The sequence below is a fragment of the Cygnus atratus genome, chromosome 9 (genome assembly GCF_013377495.2).
Source record: "Cygnus atratus isolate AKBS03 ecotype Queensland, Australia chromosome 9, CAtr_DNAZoo_HiC_assembly, whole genome shotgun sequence".
Taxonomy (NCBI): domain Eukaryota; kingdom Metazoa; phylum Chordata; class Aves; order Anseriformes; family Anatidae; genus Cygnus; species Cygnus atratus.
The window spans coordinates 5,141,374-5,165,957 of record NC_066370.1 but is presented as its reverse complement, the minus strand read 5'-3'; the positions used below and the strand labels follow the sequence as shown (position 1 = coordinate 5,165,957).

At 37.6% G+C, this 24,584-nt stretch overlaps 1 protein-coding gene across 3 annotated transcripts in view; it reads right to left on the bottom strand.

Moving 5' to 3' along the window:
* Nucleotides 1-4,047: 4,047 nt before the first annotated feature.
* The window catches only part of PAX3 (paired box 3), a 76,435-nt gene continuing 55,898 nt past the window's right edge, over nt 4,048-24,584 (bottom strand). For all 3 annotated transcript variants that reach the window (XM_035544714.1, XM_035544716.1, XM_035544715.1), the window contains 4 exons: nt 19,047-19,212; nt 17,639-17,853; nt 4,612-4,858; nt 4,048-4,082 (listed from right to left, as the gene is read on the bottom strand). In XM_035544714.1, the coding sequence (XP_035400607.1) occupies nt 4,048-4,082; nt 4,612-4,858; nt 17,639-17,853; nt 19,047-19,212 (663 nt within the window). The remainder of the gene's footprint in view (nt 4,083-4,611; nt 4,859-17,638; nt 17,854-19,046; nt 19,213-24,584) is intronic.

The following is a 24,584-nucleotide window of genomic DNA, read 5'->3' as shown; positions in this document are numbered from 1 at the left end:
GCAATGTCAAATCCTTAATCTAAATGAAATACATATCTAATATTAATTGAACAAAAATTTAGCAATTTAGTGTAGTTATTTGTGTCATTCCAGATTATTTTTGTCTGGCTCTAGGCAACATCTAGATGTTATTGGAAAAGCCAAAATAAATTAAAAATGGGATCTTCTAATCAGGATACAGGTATTCTTACAATTATTAAGTGAGCAACTGAACAATACAAAGAGGTTTATGAATTCAAGCTGTTCCTGATTTCTGATGGTCTCATTGATATTGCCTCAATTTTATTTCTTGTTATTTTATACAGACATACCTTTTAGTAATCCACTTCATAGACATTAAGGTCATAAGACTTTATGGATAGAAAACATTGAAAACTTTCATGGCTACTAATGCAGAAAAAAACTTTTGCTTTACATGTTAGCAGTAACTGACTGCACTCTGACAAAAAGGAATACATTTCTTGTATTTGAGAATATATTGCAGAATTCATATATAACAAAAAAAAATTGCATCCTTTAATCTGTCACACTTTTGAGAAATGTAAATATATCTTTGCTATAAATCATGGGCAGCCTTTGATAATTCGGGGGTGATTTTTGTGTTTCCAAAATTAAGAAAATTTGTATTTTTCATTAAGTTTGCAACTCTACATTACAGATTGACTGCCAGATTTTTAAAGTTTGAATTTCCACTGACTTTAACGTAAGGACAGAGATCCCGTTTAACCAGCTGCTATAGTCAGTGAGAATATGAGGCTTGGATAGACATTTTGTGCCTTTCAAAACAGCTATAGAAAAGAGTTCAGCAGCATTTGTCATATGGGCAGACAAGATCTTTGCAACAATATTGAGTAGAAGACTATGTGATTATTGGAGAGGAAAGTATTCATAGATTATGTTTTAATGGGATACACTGAGTTATCCAGGGAAAACAGAAGGAAAATGGCATCCATTAAAAAATAATTATTTTCCCTCATTCATTTAATTTTATGCATGCTCAAATAAAGGAATTGTAACATATACCAATATAAATATACGCCAAAATGCATATACTGGATATTTTGATGGGAGTAGAAGTTACTTTTTGTAAAAGAAGGAAGATTTAAAAACAAAACATAAATTAAAAATCAGGATTGTGCCATAGTTAATAAATATTTTTTCATCAAAGCTTGTCTCTCAAAAGTTCCCAAGTCCTAAATCTATGACATAAGACAGTTGGTTTAAGCAGCTGTTGTTATTTATTTCGATCTCATAGAACATGCACCACCACCCTGCCCAAAAAAATAAGTTGGGGGAGGAGGCAGGATCGCAAGATCCAACTTTTTTGCACTCATCAGTGAGTAGGTTTTGGACTCAATTGCTACAGCACATTCCTCTAATCTATTCTGTGGCATTTATGTCAAATGCAATATCCACAGCAATCTCATTCCCCTTTGACTTTCTGAGCATTCAGGATTCATATTCCAGAAACATATGTAGCTCCCAAAAACTTCTTCAGCCTTGACAGGGATAACAAGAAGGAATCAGCAGTACCCCAAGTAATCCTTATAGCTCTGTCAGCAATTCCTGTGGCACATCATAAATCAGGAACCTGCTTAGTCCCTCTGCCCCCAGTTCCTCACTTCCTCTGACAGAGCTCATGCCAGGTCTCTGCTTGTATGACTTGCCTGCAAGAGGACTGGTGACTTTCTCACGTCTTGTTTCCAGGCTCACCAGCTCTGCACTGGTATCTCATGCAAGGAAGATCTTGGGAGACATTTAAAACCGAGGATGGAGACAGCCAAAATGCCTGCTGCCTAGCTTCAGGTCCAGAAAGCACCTCACCAGCATTGTAATTTTCACAAAATTGAAAGTATATCAGATTAACATAAAACAAAAAAAAAATCCCCTTTTCTCATTTTTCAGCATTTTTAATGTTCTCTTTTCTAAAGTTTATTCCTTCCTTTTCCAACAGAAAAGATCACTAGGTTAAAAAAAATAATAAAATAAATGAGTACATAAATAGGCTCCGAAAAATTCAAGGTGGTTACTTTCCTCACAAAATAGTGAGGAAATTTCATGTCCACCAAGCTTCAAACACCAGTGTGCCACTGAAGCATGTTCTATTTGTTTAGACTGGTCTTTCCCCATGGTTCATTCTGCTTGTGCCAAGTTAACCATGTGAACAAATTATTGAGGCTTTTAAGGGGGAAAAAATCACCACAGAAATTGCACATAACTGATTACAAAGTTCTGGCATGGTGTGAAACCACCCTGGCTGACCTCCTTGTGCTGGGTTTAAGTCTTTCAAATGCACAGCAAAGGCACGAGGCTTTTGTTGTTGTTGGGAAGATGTACAGTACCGGTAGCACTTCAAAAGATCATAGCTTGTTAACAAACCCAGACCACTGAGTGGTGTAGGAGCAGCACCTGGCACAGAGGCTGCCTAAGGCTACCGCAGCTCTGGGATGCATGCAGAAGACACTTACATAAGGAATACAGCTTTAAGTTGAAGATAACATGGTTTATTTCTTCATGGTATTCAGATTAAAATGTATCAATGTATTTAGCACAATACTACATTTTAGGACAAAATCATCAGTGCTTTGCAAGTCTTCATAACTGTTTATTCATTATAAATAGTAAATATTTACTGAACTTTTTACATGAAAGACGTTTTTTTTTCTTGTTGGTTTTTTATTTATTTTTTACAACACACGTTGTTGGTAGAGGCTGCAACACAAAGATATCTCATTTTTCCCTCACCCTTAAGACCAATGTGTGAACTAACCTCTGTACTGAACCTAGTCTAATGCACTACTTCATAGTCCTTAACACTAAAAGGAATGTATTTGTGTTCTGCCTCCCTCTTTGTCCCAAGAATAGAGAGAAATAAATAACACCGCCTTCCATCTTCCTGTTCCTCTCAACATCACAAAACACAAATTTATTGACATTCTAAAATGTCACAATGCAAACTTCTTGTAAACCTTGGTTCCTATAATTATTTTCTATATTGGATATCACGGTATAATTTAAACAAATGTGTCATATACAGGTCCATCTCTGTTAATGTCCTGTACATCACTAAAAAATGTAAACGTAATCATTTTTTTGTATTGTTTCCTGAAAATGACCTTGAAATTATGATTAGCAAGCTGGATTTTAGTTGTCCAGCACACTGCAACATTTCTGTACTTTTTCATCAGGAATTATGCACTGCAAAAATAAAAGTACCTGCAAAAATATAGTTCTGATTCTATCTATATGACTTTGGATGATCCCAAAGTTTTTGTGAGGTACACAGTATTGCACATTGCTAGGCAGTTGTGAAAAATCAGTCACGTTGTTGGTTTTCTTCCTCTGTGTTTGTTCGAAAAGGTACAATGGGCTAGGAAAACTCCACATAAAAAGGTAAAGTGTGTTTTTCATGTTACACAAGATCTTGTCTCTTGGTAAAGTAAAACTTGCAAGTTACGTTTATTGACAACATGATTACAAAAGCATGGTAAGATAACCAGTAGGTTGCTCTGGAAGTCTTCTGCACTTATCCTAGCTTCCTATGGACTCTGATATTTCCTCTTGATGACAATTTCCAGTGTGTAAAATGAAAGAGGTTCTGCTGTCCATGCTTCAGAAACTGGGCAGCTTTAAATTTAGACTAAAGTCAGCACTGGATGTCAGATGAGTCAGAGTATGCAGAGATCAACTGCTAAATTTCAAAATGTTCCATTTGTCCCAATCAAAGCACATTAATTTCAAAAACAAAAAACGGAATGTTTTGCCAGGCAGCGATATTAAATACTGCTCTGTTTTGTATACCCATTCATAATGAACCATGTCGCATTTATTTATTCATTATTGCTTTTGGCCTTTGTCTTCTGTATAGCTTTGTCCAGCCTTCAAAAGTCTACTAAAAGCTATGACTGGAGAGAACATAACAAGCCTGCTCCTCTCATTGGGATTGCCCCAGTTTAGACTGCAGTGTGTTGAGAAGATCCCTGGTATCCAAGCACTGGAGTGAGACCGGAAAACAACACCAGCTTTAACTTGAAGTGGACAGTTCATTTATGCAATATCTGGCTTCAGATAATGAAAGGCACCTGCAAAAAAAAACAAAAGAAGCTTTTTAAGTCATGCTGTGACAACCTCACAGCATGGGGGCCATGCCAACTACAGGTCGACATTGTCATATTTAATACTGATATATCAAAGGAAAGGGACTAATATTTTTATTCCTAGGACAAGTTTGACAAAACTCTATGTATCTAGGATTATATACTGTAATGATTCTTGAGCTGACCTCATTAAGAACATGTGTTTCTAATAGTGGAATGCCAGTGGTTATTTCATTTTGGACAACCCTTATGTTTTACCTAATGGCAATCAGGTTTCATGTCTCAACAATTAATAACATCAAGATGTTGTTGACATCACTTAAGAAAATAATTATGCAGCAGAAATCTTGCTTGAACAATCAGCTATCTCACCAGTGCTCTCTGCTCAGCTTTGGAGGGAAGTAGCAGTCAGCCATGAGGATCTATTCTCATGATTTCCTTTGTTCCAGACAGAAAATACAGACCATTGATAAACAGCTGGCGCACTTCACTGTGCAAATGTCCCAGTACTCACTTTGTCCATATTGTCCATACTGGTAGCCTGTGACAGGGTCCATGCTGTAACCTGTGGTGCTGTAGGTCGGTGGGCAGTAGGACTGGGATGTAGGCAGGCTGTCTAAACTCTTCATGTGCTCTAGCCGCTGACTGCAGCTGGCTGAGACCGTGGTGGTGGGCTCCAAGCCCCCAGTCAAAGGGGACAGGGCATAATCAGTTTGAGGCTGGTGGGGCACACCACCATGGTTAGTCAAGAGTCCCATTACCTAAAATTAAAAATAGAATAATAGAGTTAAAATACATGGGAAACTGTATTGCATATAGAGCCACAGGAGCCCTCAAGCCTGACATTAGATTTCCTAAAATAGGTGGACTTGGTATTCAATCTATGCTTTAATACAAAGAGAAGAAGATGATACGTAATCCATCAAAAATAAAAACTGATGTTTAGCAACCCATAAAAAGCAATACCAAGGCTCAGAAGGAAAAGTAATTTCAAAACCTATTATGATTTTTGAGTGCCTGATCCTATGCCCCTGCAGATGTTTATTCCTTGAGGACTCAATTATAAGAGAATAAGAAACAGGTAGTGGCTCTTTAGCCATGTTGCTCTTCATGGTCTACCAACACAGAAAAGCTATGAAAAAGTTTACACTTTTTTTTTTCTTAAGATCAGCAGTCACTAAAATGAAATTAATTTGGAGTGGATCACAGCAACACCATTGACAGAAGTAATAAAGAATCCCAGCACAAAGAAGAACATGAGTATGTGGGGAATGGGCAGAGCAGCCCTAACTCCTGCTGCTGCGTGCACAGTGTGCTGGTCTGAAGAAATGAATGTGAAAAAACGCTGGTCATAATACCACTTCTCAATTTAATAATCTGAGTTAGAGAGGACAACAGAAAGGGTATGGCTTTCCAGACTGGCTTCAAGTCAACTTTGACTCCCTAATAAAGCTGCCCATACACAAACAGTTACAAAATCAACAACCGTGTTGAGATTAGTTGACAAAAGATTTCAGGAAATTATATAATTGTCTCTACAAAAGCCCAGCCCTCTAGGCTGTGATTTCCAGTAGACGACCACAAAAAAATTCAAAAGCACCTGTGCTTTTGAACAGGAGTGAGGGAAGCTACTCCCTTGTAAATTCTTGATTTACAAAGATGAACTCACACTACAGGATTTGTATTTCCACTCCCAGCACAACTCTACGAAACATTTTGAAAATAAGCACTATTGAGAGAATAGCTTGCTTCTGTTGGAATAAATTGCACTTCAAAGTCCAAGAAACAGTCTGCAGCTTAAAACTGAGGGATCATGTACAGCTTCTGCCAAAACAGCATATTTTGATAATTTTCAGGTTGTTCTTCCTCCAAAAAAGGCATTACAAATACCTGATATATGCTTTTTGATAAGCATTTTGCTTTACTGCACTTTTTAACATAACCTACAAAAATTATTAATACTGCAGTTTATTTTGTAAAGAATAAATCCATGGTAATATGAACATGTCTGGTTCCTAAAGTTCTGGTGCCCCTTCTTGAACTGTATTTATTTTACATCACAAAAGAAGAAGGATTATTGTTGTAAGGAGCTCATCGTCCCAGGTCTGCAAACTCTGAATTCTGTTTGTTTTTAATAAATAAGTGAAACAAGCCCAAGGGTTCATAACTTAAGTAGGAAGGAAGACAAATCCAGGTCTTGTAAGACCTGTCTGATAAGGAAAAGAACAAGAGGCATAAGCAGAGTACTTCAAAAGTGACACCCAGCTGCCTGCATCAAAAACATAAAACATTTCTGCATCAGATATACTCAAGACATCTCACTGAGACAAAAAAAATGCTCAGAAAAGTTCAATTCTACTTATAGCAACAGAGTTTTCACTTAAGTTCCACTCATCAGAAAATGTGAGTCTAACTCAAGGTATTTTCTGAAAGTTTCACAAATTGTAATATTCATCCAAAAAATAGTTTTAAAATATATCCACAGATTTCATTTAGATACTGAAATCCTTTCACTTAAGTTAAAAACACAAATGAAGAACTCAGATTCAGATTATAAGGTATTTTATATTTAATTCAAATCACCTTTTCAATGAATAAATCCTATTAAAAGAATCTGAGATTAATATAAAGCAATTTAAAAAGTCCTTGTAACTGCTATAGATTAAAAAATCATCTTACTAGAATGACAGTCTGAATGGTATTTTGTCCCAAACAACTCTAAAAACTGAAACAACTGACCTCTCAACTTTTTCTCCTCAAAACTGGATCCTGAAAAGTATTGAATTTTTTAAAGATTGCTTTAGTAAGTTTTGCTATTTTAGGAACTACAAATATTTTTCTTGTATTTTTGGAAAATAATATGATCCTGAAAATCTAGCATGTTTAATGAACTGACATTGCATCAGCAGGATATAATATTAAATATATTATAACCCAAATGAACACAGATTATATTAATCTTCATCCTTTAAAATTAGAGGTTACAGACTTAAAAGAATAGAAAAATCCGCACAAATATATAACATAACTTAAACACTCTAAAAATTACTGATTTGAAAAATATTTACATTGGCACAAGTATCATGGTTTTGACTACAGTTGAATACACTCATGGTTTATCAGGAATCTGAAATGAGTGCACAACCCTTTCCATTCCTGTACAGCACCTATGTGATCCCAATGTTTACAGGATTTTACCACGTTCCGTTCCAAATTCAAGAGCAGGGAGAACAACCCGGGCTTGTGTCGCCTCACAGCCCCGCTGGAGTCCTGATGCCAGCCTTCTCTGCACGCGAGCTCTCTCATCACACACCATCTCTACCACGAGTTTTATGACAGATTGCTAAGTTAGGCAAACAGCTATTTTACCAACTACATACTCCAAGTAACTAAACTCTTTTCCTGTTTAATATTTCCAATAGAATAGAGCCCAAGATAATATCATTGGGACTTTGACAGCAAAAACAATGAGCCTAAAATCTTTGGGACTGGAATTTATTTTAGAATTAGAGATTACCCTTGAAATCTAAATGTGGATCCAGACCTGGTCTCAAAACACACTCAAAGTTTGGTAGCATCTATATTTGGAGAGGGATTTGTTTTCTCTGACAAATTAGAATTAGCACTTGAGGAGATCTAATTTTTAAAAAATTATTCAGATAATAATACAAGTCTTTAGGTATCTTTTATTAAGAGCATATGCACCTAATAGACACTTTGGAGCAGAACTGACACAGTTCCCTGTCTTTCAGATGGAGAAAACTGAAGCAACGATCTTCTCAGAAATATCTTCTTCAGAAGCCTTAGGAATCATCCTGCAGTTGATTAGTATCTAAATAATTAGATTTTTGGTTATGTCTGTTTTGAAAGCTATAAGGGAAGTAGCCTCAGGGCGGAAGTCTTTTGCATGGTATGTGCCATGACCTTATCACCCATACACGGAGTTACAGGAAGGGCATGGCTGACTTTCACCTAATCAGTTAGATAGCCATTAATGGGCCACGTCTGCGAGATACTCAGCACCCTCAGCTTAGTAGCATACAAGAGACATGAAGATCTGGGTTTTGCAGCTCAGATCCTCTACTAGAATGAAACAGTACAGTTCTAAATAAGTAAATAGATTTGAGTCTTCATTAATTATTACAAAACATTTACTCAGTCCACATGCCAGCCAAATTACTGGAAAATATGTACTTCCCTCTGAATTAATTTGGGAAAACTGAAGTGGTAATTGTCACCCACACTGAGCTGGATCCCAAAGAAGTTAAAAGAAGAAAAACGAAAGGCTGATCTAACACCTAGAACTAAATGCTGCTGTAGCTATTCAATTTATTTTAGAAAATAACTCCTATAAATAAAAAATAAAAAATAAAAAATAAAAAATAAAAAATAAAAAATAAAAAATAAAAAAAAATCAGACTGTAAGGTTTAGAAATGTTGGTGTATAGCCTTTGGGTTTATACAATAAAAGACACTATATACAATTAATAAAATAATTATGTTCTATTAGAAAACGAAGGTGCATTTAGAAATATCAAAAAGAACACAGTGAACTGCAACTATCAAACTCTGCAGAAATGTTGTCAGAGAGCGCATCCCAAACAATGCAAAATATTCATTAGGATAAATCTTTAGCTGTGGGGTCAACATAGCATCACTAGATGAGGTTATGATCCAGAAAGAGGAAGAAAAATTGAATGATGAAAGCCTTGAAAACCATGTACGCAACATCTGGTCCATTATCAGCTATTAGAAAATACTTCTATTATCAACAAAATAAAGTCCATTAAACTGAGAAAAGGCTTATTCCATTTAAATGAAACATTATGCCTGTTAATGTGGTTTGTATTTTAGGATGTAGGACCTACCATAGGCACAATAAAATTCTCATATGTTTTAATTCATTTACGCATGCCTGCATTTAATATGCTTTGTGACCATGTCTGCAATTAATATGATTTATGAGAAAAGAACATGTGCAATATTTTTTTGGGTACAGTGATACATTTTTCCCCCTCCTGTGAATGAAAGATTTAATGAAACAGCTCAAGGAAAATTGTTGGCAGTTAACGTATTAAGTTGAACTGACAGAATCATGAGTAAACTTTAGTGGAGTTAATGATATCCTCTTATCTGACCCTGACACATTTGCAGCATGTAATTTACAGAAGCTCTGTCCAGGGAATCTTGACAAATGCTCCTAACGATGTCAGGGCAATGTTCCATTCTAATGTAAAACAGATGTGGGTCAGATACCCTCATTCATCACAAACAGTGAAAATTTCAAACTCCTTCTGAGATGAATGGCATTACCTGCTGTTAACTCTTTTCACTGTAGAAAAGTCTCTCAAAAACAAAATATTGCACTGTAAAACACAAAAGTAATTCTCCTAATGCACTAGAATGACAGATTTTAGAAGATTAAATTAGATTAATTAGCTACATGGACCTATACCTATAAGGTCCTAGAACTACGTTGCTATTTCTTAAATATGAATATTTCTGCTTTTATATATGAAGAGACCCAAGAGATTTATTTTTTTTCCCCCCAATGGCAAGCACTGGGAACCAAATAGCTGGTTAATGTAAATTGGAGCAAATACACTGACTTTGAACATCCAACAGCCTGACCTTCTGCATAATCAAATCAAATCAAATGAGGCCTCTCAGTGATTTCACACCACTAGACATCAGTGGTAGCTACACTGAAATTAGAGAAGGTGCAGCAGTGTACAGTTAGGACAACTGAGAGGATAACTTGATCCTTCAAGAATTGTATTTTTATCTACAGGAGATTACTGATGTCCACAACATTACCACAGTCTGCCACTAAATCACAGTGCCTTTTTTCAGTCACTGGATCATGGAATCACAGGACTAGGTAACGCTATCAAAATAATTAAAAGAGAAAGGAATTCTCTAGAATTAGAAATGGAAAAGCTTCAAAAATATCAAGAAGACTGAAAAGGAAAAACAGAAGACCCAAAGATGAACATATACTCCTTTTTTTAATATACTATTTATATATAATATATAAAATGTATTTAAATATTTATGTTTTAAATATATATATATTAAGCATCTCAAAACTGTTAGGCAGTCTCGGGTATTGTAGGTATTGGCTTGTGAGTTTAAATGCTTAAATATGGCAGTATTACTTACAACAGTTCATAGCAAGCCTAAATCTGGGGTTATGTTGCCCTTTCCCCATGAACTCTTCTCCCACCTTCTTCTCAACCCAAAACACAAAAGGATTCCAACCATCATGAAAAAGCTAGAGACAGCTGGACTCTCACACACCTCCCCTTCACAACTGGGGTACATGGTATTGTTCTCTCTGAAAGTCAAACAAACAACAAACAACCTTTTTTTTTTTTTTTTTTTTTTAAATACTAATCAATTTTGTTGCTGGCAGAAGGCCTGGTGATGTGATCTGTGAGGCTTTTACAGAAAGATTCTCACTGAACTCAACATTTGGCCTTTATCAGCTATTGCATGAGCTACACCTGCATGGTTGGATCTACCAACAGTAAGTTGCCACAAAATCCTAGCCAATTAGTTAAAAGAAATGTCATCTATAAATGTGGAAAAATATGGTGGACAAGTACCACTGAAGTAATCCAGCCTGTAAGGAAGGGCTTATTCATAAGGCTTTCAATAATGTCTGTGCCAGGGACTCTAATACCAGGCTAATCATCGCCGGGGACAAACGTGCACCTATTTTGCCAACTGGACCAGGGTAAGCCTCTTTGCATTCTGACTCAGCATTCAGTCTTCCTTTTATAAAACCAAATCAATTTATAAAATTATGACTGCTACTGATATCCTGGCAAAAATCAATGAAAAAATTAAAGCAGTTCTCTCTTGAGACGTAGGAAATTTTGAAGCAAATTGAGTCCTGTGCATTTACAGACAGAGGCCTCACTTTCTAGAATAACTTTGCTATGGATGAAATTTTGCTCTTTCTGATTCTGCCACAATATATGCTTTTCACTGAATCACACTGTGGTATTCTTAGTCTCTTCCTTTGGAGATCTAAAACATAGAGCATAAGTAGTTACTTAAGTATGCCATCTGTGATTATTCATGACAAAACCCTCATTCACGTACCGGCCATTAATTGAATAAATATGCAAGTATTTAGATTCCTGTTGATATTTCCATTTCGTAAATTCATTAAAAAATTAAAAGTTCGGTGCATGCCAGTCATATACTATATGAAGAGCTGACTCATAATTTCACTTAAGTGGTTTAAATTTAACATCTATGTGTAGCAAAAGCAAAAAAGTATTTTTAAGGGCTGCAGTGCAGTTGAATATTCATCCTATGTATATTTTAATTGATACAAATTATTATGAAAACAGATAAATCAGTTTTGTGGGAATTCTAAAACTATCAATATCACATTGTACAGGCTGATTTTTCTGTTTCTTGTGATGTCTGTTAATTAATTTATTTTTTAAAGTCATACATGAAATTACCACAAATACTTGTTCACAAATTTAAAAATATGACATATCAGCAATTGTACTTCATGGTAAAAAAAATTGTTTGTGTTTTAAACTCTCACATAAATAAATTAGAAAAATTGGGAGTTGTTGGGTTGGGGAAAGCTCAGGTTTTGTTTTTGAAATAAATTTTCATCTGAACAATTTTTGTCATGAAACAGCATCCAGACCTAGCAACAGGGATCCATCTAGCATTCAAAACCATAGACTATTTCAAAATATATAAATTTAACAGCAGTCAAGGCTTCTGGATAAGTGGTATCTTCTCATAATGCCAAAATGAAATGACTTAAGAAGGAGAAATTCAAACAATTAAAAATTTGCTATACTATTGTTTGAGGGCTGTAACATGATAAAAAGGGATTTAAAAAAAAGTCACAACACTTATGTTTTATACATATTTTGTTATTTTACTCTTACATTTTTGTATTCAAGTGAACTATAGTTTAAATATTTCAAATATTTGTTCTTATGAAATTACAGTACAATTGGCTAGAATTTCCAGCAGAGCCCAGAGCTTTTTTTTAATATTTCCATATAAGATTTCTGAGCTGTAAGAGCAGACCTGTTTTTGGAGGCTGAATCCTGCCCCAGAAAAATTTCTGGCAGGGTGAGGGTCAAGGTGGAAAGAGGACAAGGGAGATAAGTTAAGGTGGACATTGAAAATGTAAGGTCACTAGTTTATTGTTGTAGTTATACTAGAGAGATTACATATATAATAAATACATTAATGTATATATTATATTTACATATTATATAATCAATATATAAAGATATAATATATACCATATTGATACCTGTTATATACTATATAATTATGATATTATGTATTAATAATCATGATAATTTACAAAACCATGTTATTATGTTTGCAAGGTAACAATTATGAAACTATTGTATCCCATGTATTTGTATCACACTCCAGAAACAGAAATAATCAATTAACTTTTGTACCCCATTCTCCCCTCTTTTTTTTATTTTTTATTTAAAATAAAAAAAAAAAGGAAAGAAAGAAAATGAGCTCATTAAGATCATACCATGTGAATTAATTTTCTTCATTACAAAGAAATCCCTGACCTCTGTCTCATGTTCTTGGCCATTGAGTGAAGAACTCTCAAAGTCAAGACCTCAGTTACAAACGTCATGAGCTTCTGACTGGTGTGGGACTTAGATTCAAATGAAATGTTTTCTGTGGACAACCAGTTGGATACTAATTAGAAGGTACTGGAAGGAACATAATAAGAAATTAATAGTTGCATTTTTTCTTCTTGTCTCTGTTAATGAGGAAATGCAAGGTTTTAGCCACTGGTTCCAGTGTTCCCTTAAAAACAGAGTTTCCAAGACAATATGAACATATTTAACTGATTTGACAGCTGCCATCAGATCCATACTTCAGCTTAATGAAAACCAAGTGCTCTCAAAGACTTAAGAGAAGCCAATTACTTAAGAGTTATCTCACCAAGAAGAGTTACAGGTTAATTCTTAAACTCAGGCAGTGAAATGTTTTGACAGTAGAAGAAAGAAACCTTGAAACAGCTGGTATTTTTACTACTGTTCACAAAAAAAGTTTGGAATTTTCTTATCAAGATTGTTCCTGAGCTCCAGGTAATTACATGAGAACTGCAAAGTATTTTCAAGACTGTTATGGTACTCTGTGCAAGCATTCAACATGCAGTCCACTTCCAATTTTGAAAATACAACCTCTAAAGCTACTAGTTTGACTCAGTCAGGGAGGAAGACAATAAGGGAGAGGAAAAAGGACTCAGAAGTTTTCTAGAGGGCAAGGAGGAAAAAAAAAACAACAGCCTGATGTCCAGCAGGATACAGGTTGCATGCATTCATTCTTTTTTCATGAAAAAAAATAACAATGAAGCAGTATTTAAGCCCGGGCATCCTATAGGTTAAATGCAGGAAGCAAGTGGCTATCCTATAGGTTACATACAGGAAGCAAGTGTCCTCACTGGCAGCAAGGTGCGTACAGTATTGCTGCTCAATCTGAACCCAAGAGCAGTCTGAAATAGCACCCTTCAAAACCTGCAAACTGTTTGAACCGCACGGTGTAGGACAAACTGTGCTACTTTGACGTTAATAAAAAGCACATGACAAGGTCAAGGGATGTCCGTGTACACCGGAAAAGACTTTTTCCTTATCTTAAATGAAGCAGTTCAAAATATTGAAATCCTGTCTTAAAAACAATCTGCTCTCTAGGAGGACCATACACCTGCAGCACTCGCAAGACCAATGTTCTGGTAGCCCGTCTTCTGCTTTACAGCCAAAGAACTGGGGGTGATTGCTAATGCCATGATCACGAAGTGACATAGCAGTTCAGAAGCACGCTTAAGTCCTGCACACACACATTAACGGAGAGATATGCTATTCCCTAACAATTTTGAGTTAACAAATTTTTGTTAAAAAAAATGCACTGTGCAACTGAAGCCTAATTTGAAAAGGAAATACAATATTCCCATAAATGTATGCATGAAAGCCAAGAGGCTGCATAATAGGCATAGAAAACACAAAAAATATGCAATTTACATATATTACACACTAATAATCTCCGTTCTGACGTTATACTTAAAGAGCTCTGGCTGAGATGGAGTGCTTGTGGTTTGGTTGCTTTTCCATCAAATACAAACAAGGACGCTCCTGGATATCAGCTCCCCGAGACATCCATCACTGTCTCATTCCTGCAAAAGGCAACCCTCTGCAGGTCTGAGAGACAGGGGTTCTCACCACAGCCAGGTAGTAATGAGCAAACCAGATGAACAAGGAGGATCATCCGTCATCTGGAGGGGATCTGCAGATCTTGTCTTGATGTTAAAAAGGGTTGAATGTTAACAAGATGCGACTCTTCCTATTCTATCATTCATATAAACAAGAACATTGTATTTCCCAACAACCTATCAGCCAGCAAAACAGGTACCTTAAGGAGAATTCTGCTTACTAAAACTGACCGAGACAGTCCTCTGCCTTCCAAGTTCATGGCTAACATGATAAAAATAAAGTTACAGCACCCTAGTCATTTCCCCTTTTCCTCTGTGCTTCACCCAGTGCTTGCCTTAAACAGCACATTTGTCCATCAGCCCCAAGAACAAAGATAGAAAGAAAACATCCTGAACAGTAAATATAGCATTCCCCAGCGCATGTCAGACCCTCATTTAGAATAAACTGAAGTCAAAGAGGAAGAGGAGTTTTGTGTCTGGCAAGACTATGATCCTGTGAATATTAGATTTTGGTCTGCATATTCTGAGGATTTTTTTTTTAATTGCAAAAGACTATTTGGGCTTCAGACAAAGCCCCAGGTCACCGTAAATTCAGCTTTAAACACAGTATATCCCGTGCTCGTCTGAGAGAGACATCGATGGGTGGAAACATTATGCTAATTGCTCACACACCCAGATTTATTGTGGTCAAAAATCCACCAGCTAGTAAAAAGACTCTCTTTCCCTCTCATCTAAATTCCACACACACACACAGGGCATTGCAACATGGCCACTCAGCAAGAGAATTCCTGTTTTTCTCTTAATAAGATCCCCAGCACAGAACTGGTTTAGACTTTCCGGCTACACTGGCCTCCCATCTTGATCAGCACCTGGACACCTGCTGCACGCAGGGTCCCGAAGACGCCTGACCTTCTGGGACCAAACCCCCAAGTGAAGCAGCATTTCATACCCAGAAGCGCAGCACATATGTGACACCAATGTTTTAGGCTCATCGTTCAGGCATAAAGCACAATTGTTTCTCTAGAGTCCCACAGTTTGTTTCACATTGTGTACATAGTTCACCCAAGGAAGAGGGCAGAAATAGTTGCAGAAGCACAAAGCCTAGGAATGTCATTTAACACCGAGGCATCTCAGTCTTTGTTTAGGCCCCAAAACTGTTTCAGAGGAGCTGTTGGTAACACTGCATGAGTATTTCAGGGTGTTTTTTTTAGTTTGTTTGCTTTGTTGGGTGATGGAAAGATCTTTATCAGCCAGTCAGGTTCATCATTCAGTTGTCAAAAAGCTGTTCAACATCTAAACGGATATAACTAATCTCTTGTGTACTTTCAGTGATGAACATGACATCAGTTTTTGAGGGATCAGCTTCCTCCTACACTTGTTGGTAAAGGTGCAGGATAAGGCCAGCAGCTTTAAACACTGGGGAGGAAAAACGTTTCAAATGCCTAAGAATATTTTTTAAAAATAATAATTAAAAAAAAACAACACACAACAACAACAAAGAAGTTTCATAGCTTAAAGACAGGGCTGGGTGTAAAGAAGCCCAGCAACTGATTAAAGAAGTCTAATCTGCTCTGGGATCTCTTTTTGATTATATCAAACCTCAAATCAGCAAGACTCGGGGGGGGGGGGGGGGGGCGGTGAGGGGAGGAAACCCGGCCTCACTTTTTTGTCCCACTTTCCCAGACATCACAAGATTTCTTTACTGTTGCGCTCAACTTCTATGTCACAGACAATAAAAGCTTTGTGAAAGAAAAAAAGATCACATTTTCCATAGCCAGAACCAACATACATTTAAACTGACACTAACAACTACTTTTGATGGATTAACACTGAATCCCAGAAATATATTTAAGTCAAAATTGTGGAAGCCTTGCACACTACGAAACCATCCATTAAAAAAAAAAATTGAAACAACTAGTATAATGTCTTGGCTTTTGTTGGAGATTGCATTTATAAATCAGAATTCTTTAGAATAAAATCCATTCAAGTCTTGTTGGAAGTACATCCATTTGTTTTTCTGTTGGTATTTTTTCCTGAGGTTTCAAGCCATAAAGTTTTGTACCCCACTCTATGCTATAGGAATCTGTGAAACTTAATTACATTTACTGTTACAAAAAAGGGTTTATGAACTTTTGCCTTTGGGCAAAAATGTTTATTTCATTGCCTTTGTTATTCATTCTTTTCAACTCCAGTGCCTTTGAACTTTTCAGCTGCACAGAGTTATCACCGTTGCACAGGAACCAGGAACTGTACTCCCGAGATGCAAACCACAAGTTGAAGAAAACGAAGGAGGCAAAGATATACGAGTCGTTATTTTGGCCACCCTTTGTGCCATTAAAATCTCATTTTCTGCCTATTAGAATGCCCTCTCCCTGCTTAGGCAGTGGTGATAGTCAGTGATTAGTGTGTAATTGAGTATAATTGTCTTTTCACTTTTCATTTGTGTCATTCTGAGCTTCTCTCTGTTTTTCTAACCACTGAGAGGAAAAAAGGGTAGAAAGAAGATAAAGCCGTTAAAACTCTCACTTTCAGCCCTGAAGAGATTCCTGATTGTAATTATAGATTGCATCCTCTTTGCAACTTCTCAGAATTTACTGGACATCTCTTTCTGAGCACCTGGGCAAAGCTTTTGCTAATAAAATAAACTGCCATCTATTCAAGTTTAACTAATAACATCAGCTTCAGACAGATGCCACGTAGGAAAATTTAACCAACCTTTTGACACTCAATTATCAAGGCAATTTATTAACATGATTTCCTAAAAAGAGCTCATGCAAATTAGAAAAACAATTATGGTATTCATGCATTTATATATTGCCAAAGAGCAGTAATACTCCTAATTTATGTATTTATAACTCAATTACAGCTCATCTCAATGTGTATTGTTCAGCCCGTGGAACTCCCCTAGTACAACCTGCCTGTGATTTCCTGCACCGTTTGGTAAAACCTCTGTGAGGTTATTTTAAAGAAATTTTATTCACACAAAAACTACAAGATCTACTTTCTGTACCTAGCCATGGATCTTCAGGAAAATAGCAGTACATTACCAATGCTTGACAACTGAATGTAAACACAAAGCCTGCATGATTACATTATAAATCACTTGAAATTAAATATAAGCTATGACTCTTGATTCAGTCAGTAGGAAGAAAAAAATAAAAAGAAGGAAACTAGCAAACTGAAATCATGTGGCTTGTATAAAGAATACATTATGGTTTAAATTTGGCAATTCATTATACTGTGGCCTGAGGGAATAGACTCTTTGGTTCTGGTATACAGCAAATCCTCTGTCTGAAAACACAGGACTGACCTGAGGTGAAAGGCCATTGCCAATGGCAGGGTTCATGGGATTTGAGGGCCCGGACGGAGGCACAAAGCTGTCTGTATAGCTGGAAAATCCATGCCTGGTGCTGGGTAGGCAATAGGCAGTGCTGCTCTCTGGATTCGAAGGGAGGCTGCTTTGGTGTACAGTGCTTGGAGGAAGAGGCTGAGGTCTATGGACTGTACTGCTTGGATCAGACACGGCTGGAAGCAAAAGAAACATGTTGATCATTTTCCTCCTTTTTTTCCTGGCATAATAAGTTCATTATGTGAAGCTCGACTTGATATAATTTCACCAGAACCTTCACGTAAGTACTGGTTGAATAGAATGGTAAGCCTTCAACGTTGTTGGATATTTAGCTGGCCAGTTAAATGACACAAAAATTCCATGAAATCACCATTATTAAATAGACTGTAAAAACCATAACAACAGATACAGGCATTTTTCAGACAATTCTTAGCAGGCACGTTGTTTACAACTGACATCACAAAATTATATATAATATATAAAAATAAATATATTTTATATGGTTTATATAGTTATATATAAGCAAGTAAAATGTATATACATATACACAAAGGCAAAGCTTTGTTTGTTTGGAAGACAGGCTTTTTCCCTTCCTCATCACAGCACAGAAATTCTGCCATGATTTATACTGAAACTAGCAATGGATGGGAGAAGTCCGGGGCTTTACAAAATTCCCCTAATTAGAACATAACCTGGCAACAACATCTATCAACAGTTAGCATACAATGCCTCATGGAGGCAGCAAAGAGAGTGCAGTAACAGTAATTTGTCTTATACAATCTCACCTGTAAGGTTTTTCCTTAAGAGTAGGATCTAGTATAACCTAGATTTAAAGCTCTGTTTTCCCCTTCTCTAATCCATCAGAATTCAAAGCATTTCTGGTAAGGTTAAGAAAGATTTTTTTACCATACTAAGACTTGCTACTATCTGATGCAAAATGATGGTCTGAAGAGCTGTTTATTTCCAACATCAGGTAACTACTCAGAGTACTTACAGAAGTTTCCAGTGCACCACCATCAAAAGCAATGAAGAGGACAGGACATGACTCTCTCAGCAAAGGAGGCCAATGCAGCACAAAGGTAGGGAAACGTGCACATCACAGTACCAGCAGCGCTCCTCTGCTGTGCATGAGGCTATTATTTCCCTATAACTAGCACCCTTCATGTGTGACCATCTCTTTCTTGCAGCAAAACAAACACTAATCCTTACGTGTTTAAAATAGGCAGGCTCACAAGGTCATCACTGATTCAGACCCTAACGTAGCCAACACCCTTTTTTCTGTATTTGCCAAGAAAATGTTTCTGCAGTAGATGAAGACAGGAAACCCCGAATAACACTATGTTAACCAAGTACCTGTTTGCTACTGTACCTTGCGGTATGGAGGTGGGCTGGTAGGATGGCTCGGAGAGCTGGTATGTCGGCAAAGTTGGCATGGCACTGGGTGGAAATCCTCCTGGGATCAGATGGTTGAAAGCCATCAGTTGGTTGGCTCCTGCCTGTTTCCTCCATCTAGCACGACGGTTACTAAACCAGACCTACAAATATTTTAATTAGGCACATTTGATATTTTGTACATTTAATAACGGTGCATCAGAAATAATAGCATCATATTTAAAATGTGTCTGAGAAGAGAGAGGGAGAAGATGTGCGCTGGGCACATCTGCCATCAGCTCAGAGCTCCTGGAGAAGAAAAGAGCCCTTGGCACAGACTTCCATGGTTTAGCAGACAGGATGCAGGAATCCCAAACCCCAGTTTCCTCTTTACTACAGCCTCCTGAGAAACAAGCTGACTAATGCTTCCAAGCTTTTGTGCTTTTAACAGCTATTAATCACTATCCTTATTGTGCCAGATTTAATGAGAAAGGGAAAAACGTCTATCCATTTGATCTAAGTGCCAGCCACTATTTGGTCTGGCTTGTATTGCGTTTATATTTAATTCACTGACAAGTCAGCAGCGTTCCTTGATGCACTGTCGGAAGGTGCTTGTATTTATTGTATATTGGGATGCTGTATTGCCCTAATTATCAACAGAACTTTAAACTTTTAATTTGAAAAATACAAGCTCTGTGTACAAAAAAAAGAAAACAACAACAACAAAAAACACCACAGCCCTCCCAGCAAGTTTTCATGTACTCACATATGTACAAAACATCTCTTAACATTAACACTAGATCAGAATTTCAGTGCAAGATCAGTATTTCAAAACCACTTTGAAATCTGTTCTCAGGACAGAGTATCAAACAGATCGGTTTTGGATTAGTGGAACATTTCAGCTATAAATCTGTTTTCTACCAACAAGTGATTCCTTCACATCATTCTCAGCTCATGTTTTAAGTTTTCCAATTCTTGGATGGCTCTTATTGCTTCCAAGAAAGGAAGAGGCAAGACTTCACAGATGCAGACACAGTAATAGTTGCAGCACGTAGGTTAATAAGTATTGGTATTAATAGTGATTACACATCACAAATCTGAATGAAGGGCAGCCAGCCACAGCAGGAGCACCTGAAGCCAGCATGCATCGGCACTGCCCCTCTGCAGATTTAGAGCATCTTCTAGATTGCTGTGCTAGATTTTTTCCATGAGGTGGATCACTGCAGAAAAGAAAGGTTGAGATAAGGGAGGCTACACACATTTTGTAAAAAAGCAGACAGATTATTGCTCATAGTTGTATACCCGGAAGCAGCTGCAACTGCTGGATACCATCAATTAGAAAAGATGCTGTCAGTTAAGATCTCACAAGGTACATCTGCACAGCCCGTGGGCAGTCTACCCTGAAAGCCACTGAGGCACACAAGCTAATTAGCCACATGTAGACTTACCTGTAAAAATAAGCTAGGTCTCAGATCCATCACCCTTCCGGCAAGCAGCCCACACTGGTTTATGAATCAGCCATCACAGACCAGATTTCTAGGTATAACATCACCTAGACCGTCTGTGGCCCTTATGTAAGTGTGTAGGACATTCTGGACTATGCTCCTGGCTTCCCCACCACTCGCTGTTTCATAAGCAGGAGTGGGGCGACTCACTGGGCTACCTGGTTTCTGGTGTAGGCCATTTGTCACCACATAGCTTGATCTGGCTTCATCCTCTTTTCAGAATGAGATGCTCAGTTCACACAGCTGCCTCCTCCTCCATTACTCGCCCTCAGTCCAGTTTGAGATTTAGGATGGAAATACAGATGGAGTCTCTGTTCTACCTCGGGGGTCCCGCTCTTGTTTTTTTCCTATACGTAACAACACCTCTCTGTGCCTCCACACAAACCATTTCTGCAGGCAGCTTGCAGGACAAGGCACTCCAGGGGTGGAGAGGTGAGACCTATCTGATGAGCAACAGTTGAAGATGGGTCTAGATTCAAAAATATTTTTACTTTGCCATCCTATAGACATCTACATTGTTTTTCACCTCTCTCATTACTCTTTGCCACCCTCACTGACATTTCAGCCTGAATTTCTCATTTATTCCTCAGACTCTTTCCACCTGCTTATACTCCTCAAGGCCTACCAAAGGCTCATACTCCTGCAGAGGTCTCTTTTGAAAATGAGCAAAAAAAAAAAAAAAAAAGATGGGGCAAGATACTCTGAAGAGGGAGGAAGGGGCTTGCTAAAGAGCATTTAGGAAGGATAATGGAGGTCACAGAGGAAGCAAGGAACAGTAAATGCATGTTGTAATTAGCCCACCCAGGTCATTAACTGTTGCTTTCTCCATGACACTCTCCCTTCTTCAGGTCAAGAGGGTTATCTGGCGATCTTCAAATGCTTTGGGAACACTAGCTGAACTACACGATGTGGATTTCACTGAGCAAAATGAGGTAACGAGATTTTGTTTCCGCTACAGATAAGCATCTGTCTTCTAGCCCTAGATCATTGTTAAAATGAGTTGAGTCCGAATCTGGAATTCAGTAGCAGCAAGTGATTTGCATTAATGCCAAGTGTTATGCTTTCATTTACAAATGATAGTTCTTGCCTATACTTGACTCATTTTACAGATGTGCCTTTTTCCAGAACTACATATATGCATTAAACCTCGCATGAAGGGACACACTCAGTGGTAGCGAAAAACCTAGAACAGCCCCACAACAAACACATGTACGTAGAGCTCTGCCACCCACAGCCCCGCCAGCCCGAGCTGCGAGGCAGGCACCCAGCCAGCACCACAGGTAGCCCAAAATTGGCTCGCCAAAATACTCTGAACATATTCAAAACCGCAGAATGAGCTTCCACCAAACGATCCCTCTGCAGAACGTGGCTGCAAGAGTTTGGCCCATGCAAAGAATCTGCCACAAGACCTAAGCCCTTTCACAAGCACCAAGGTCTCCCTGCCGCTGTAAACTACACACGCTCTTCAATACCTGGCAATGGAAAGGCACATAAAAAAATGTTAATAGCAAGCACCAGGGGTCCCATCCACTTATGTCCCTGTTTTCATTTAACAGGCTTTGGATCTGCCTTGGTAAAAGTAAAAAGTATTTATCATAAAAAATGACAATAAGTGTGGCCCAAAGTGTGACCATCACACCTTTTCACAAGAGAACTGAAGCTCTGAATCTAATTCTGAATGTTTTAACGCAATGGCTTTTACTACCGAGTGTGGTCCGGCCATTCTGACACGGTGACCTGTGTTTGAAACATGATGGATCCGATCACAGTTTGCAACCATGTTAAACTCCCACTTCATACCAAGTAACTGCAGATTTCGGGTGTGAGACAGAACATGTAGAAGAAATAGTGTAACAGTAAGGAGAAAAGGAAATATGAAGAAAGTGAAAAGGGTGAGCTAAAAAGTTGAAAATCCGTTTTAGAAAGCCAAGACCAAATTACTCTAAACTAAATAACTCAAACATTTTATTTACATTTTATGTAATATTTGTTAAAAGGAGTCAGATGCCAAACTTTATTCAGAAGCAGTTATATGCCTTCTACTTTAGATGAAGTGATACATTTTTTGTAAAATCATATTATTTTACTTAGACTATGTTCAGCTGCCTTAACTTACACTGAACATTTCAGGAAAAAAAAATATCGTAGCATTTAATCATATAATCATATTATATGATTCCATGATAATCAACACATATCATGGAAAAATCCACACGCAGTGTTACCTCTAATTAAAGAGATCTTGAAAAATTTTGTCAATATTAAGCCAATACATAAAAATAATTCTAATCACCACAAGCCAATGTGTATGCTTAAAAGCAGATTGTAAACACCCAAGGAAATGCTTTCTTTGGTTTGTTCATTTCCAATACGATTTAAACACAGTGATTTCTTACATTCAGTAAATTTCATCAAAATTACAAACTCCTCACATTATCAAGTACATTTTTCAAATCTAGCAGGTTCCCCATAGCTCACTTCTGTTCTTCCACAGCCTCACCTCTGGGTGTTCACCACCTAAACTCACTGATGCTCAAAGTACAGCACGACCACCGGTAAAAATCACAAGCATCATACTGGGAGACCAGAAAGTGCCATCCTGTAGTGGGAGCAAGAGAAAACTAACTCTAAAGTATCCGCATCCTGCTTCACCAGACAAACTGATGTATTTTGTATGCTGCCTTCACCAGCAACAGCAAGGATCTCAGTCCAAGGCAGCCCAAGCCCTGGTAGCATTGCGATCACCAGTACCACGTTGAATATCCTCCTGGAAGCAAAGTGAGGCATATAAAAGCTACTGTGTTTTGGAGACTCAAAATACAGCAGTACAGTTACACAAACAGTACTGTGTCAGAGGCAATATGACCTGCTTGTACTGGTGTAGCATTCAAAAGCTCTAAATTAGGTCAGCATTGTGCTTGCTGTTGTGCAAACGCATACACGGCCAGAGGAAACACAGCTTGCCTGAGTGACCCAAGCATCCCAAAGCGATGTCTGCACTAGCAGCCAAGTCACGTTTGCTTTAGTGAGACTCTGGCTCCCCAGTTCCAATGTCACTTTCAAAGATGGAATGTAAATTACTCCGACGATTTGGAAACAATGTTTAACCACAGAGCCTGGCCAAAGTTTTCATCTCTGAAGGCCTCAAAAAGAAAATTGAAGAAAAATGAGAGCACAACGTAAAATAAAAGAAAGTCATTTAAGGGAAGTAAACACTGGTTACCCAAGTGTTTCATGCATCTAGAACTGACTGGACTGACCAAAAAGAAATCACTATGCAATATATAATATTCAACAAATATAATAATTATATATATATATATTGCACTGGTGTTGAATGTATTAAGTGACCTAATAGGTTTCTTCCTTCTCTATTTTCTAATATTTAGATCCTGCTTTTTATTATCATTTTTGCTTTAAGTAGTTTGCAAGTGATCATGCCAGCATCTTATTTCATTGATCTCAAGAGCATACTCTTTAAAAGATGCATTTATTCACTTGGGAGCACACTAGCGTAATTAGCCTTGACATTTCAACAGCCTAATCATAAACACAGAGTGTTCTATGTGCTTTTAAGGCAAAAAGATCTCTGAACTGCCAAGGCAAAACATTTAAGATGTGAATTTTGCAGGAAACCCATGGATATTTTGTTAAAACTCAGTCTTGACCATTGCAAGCATGAGTGCCAAAAACACACAAAGTCAAAAGACTGATGTATTGTTAATGGCATTTCTAATTTCAGCCAAAGGGTGGTGGTTGCTTGTTGTTTTTATTTCCCCCCTTTTGCCTTACAATATTTTTCATGGTATCTGCCTCTTCCCCACCATAATCCCCACCCGAAAGTCCACGTGTCCAAAACCACGTCCTATTGTCCTGGAAGCAGGAGTTCTGGATGCATCAGGGGACCCATCTGGGGGATATCGGAAGCAGTGGAACTGCCTTCCGATGGGGAGAAGCTAAAGGGAAAACTCATTGCTGTTGGCAGGGATGGGAATCATCATACTGCATTAGCAATGTGATGGAAACCTGAG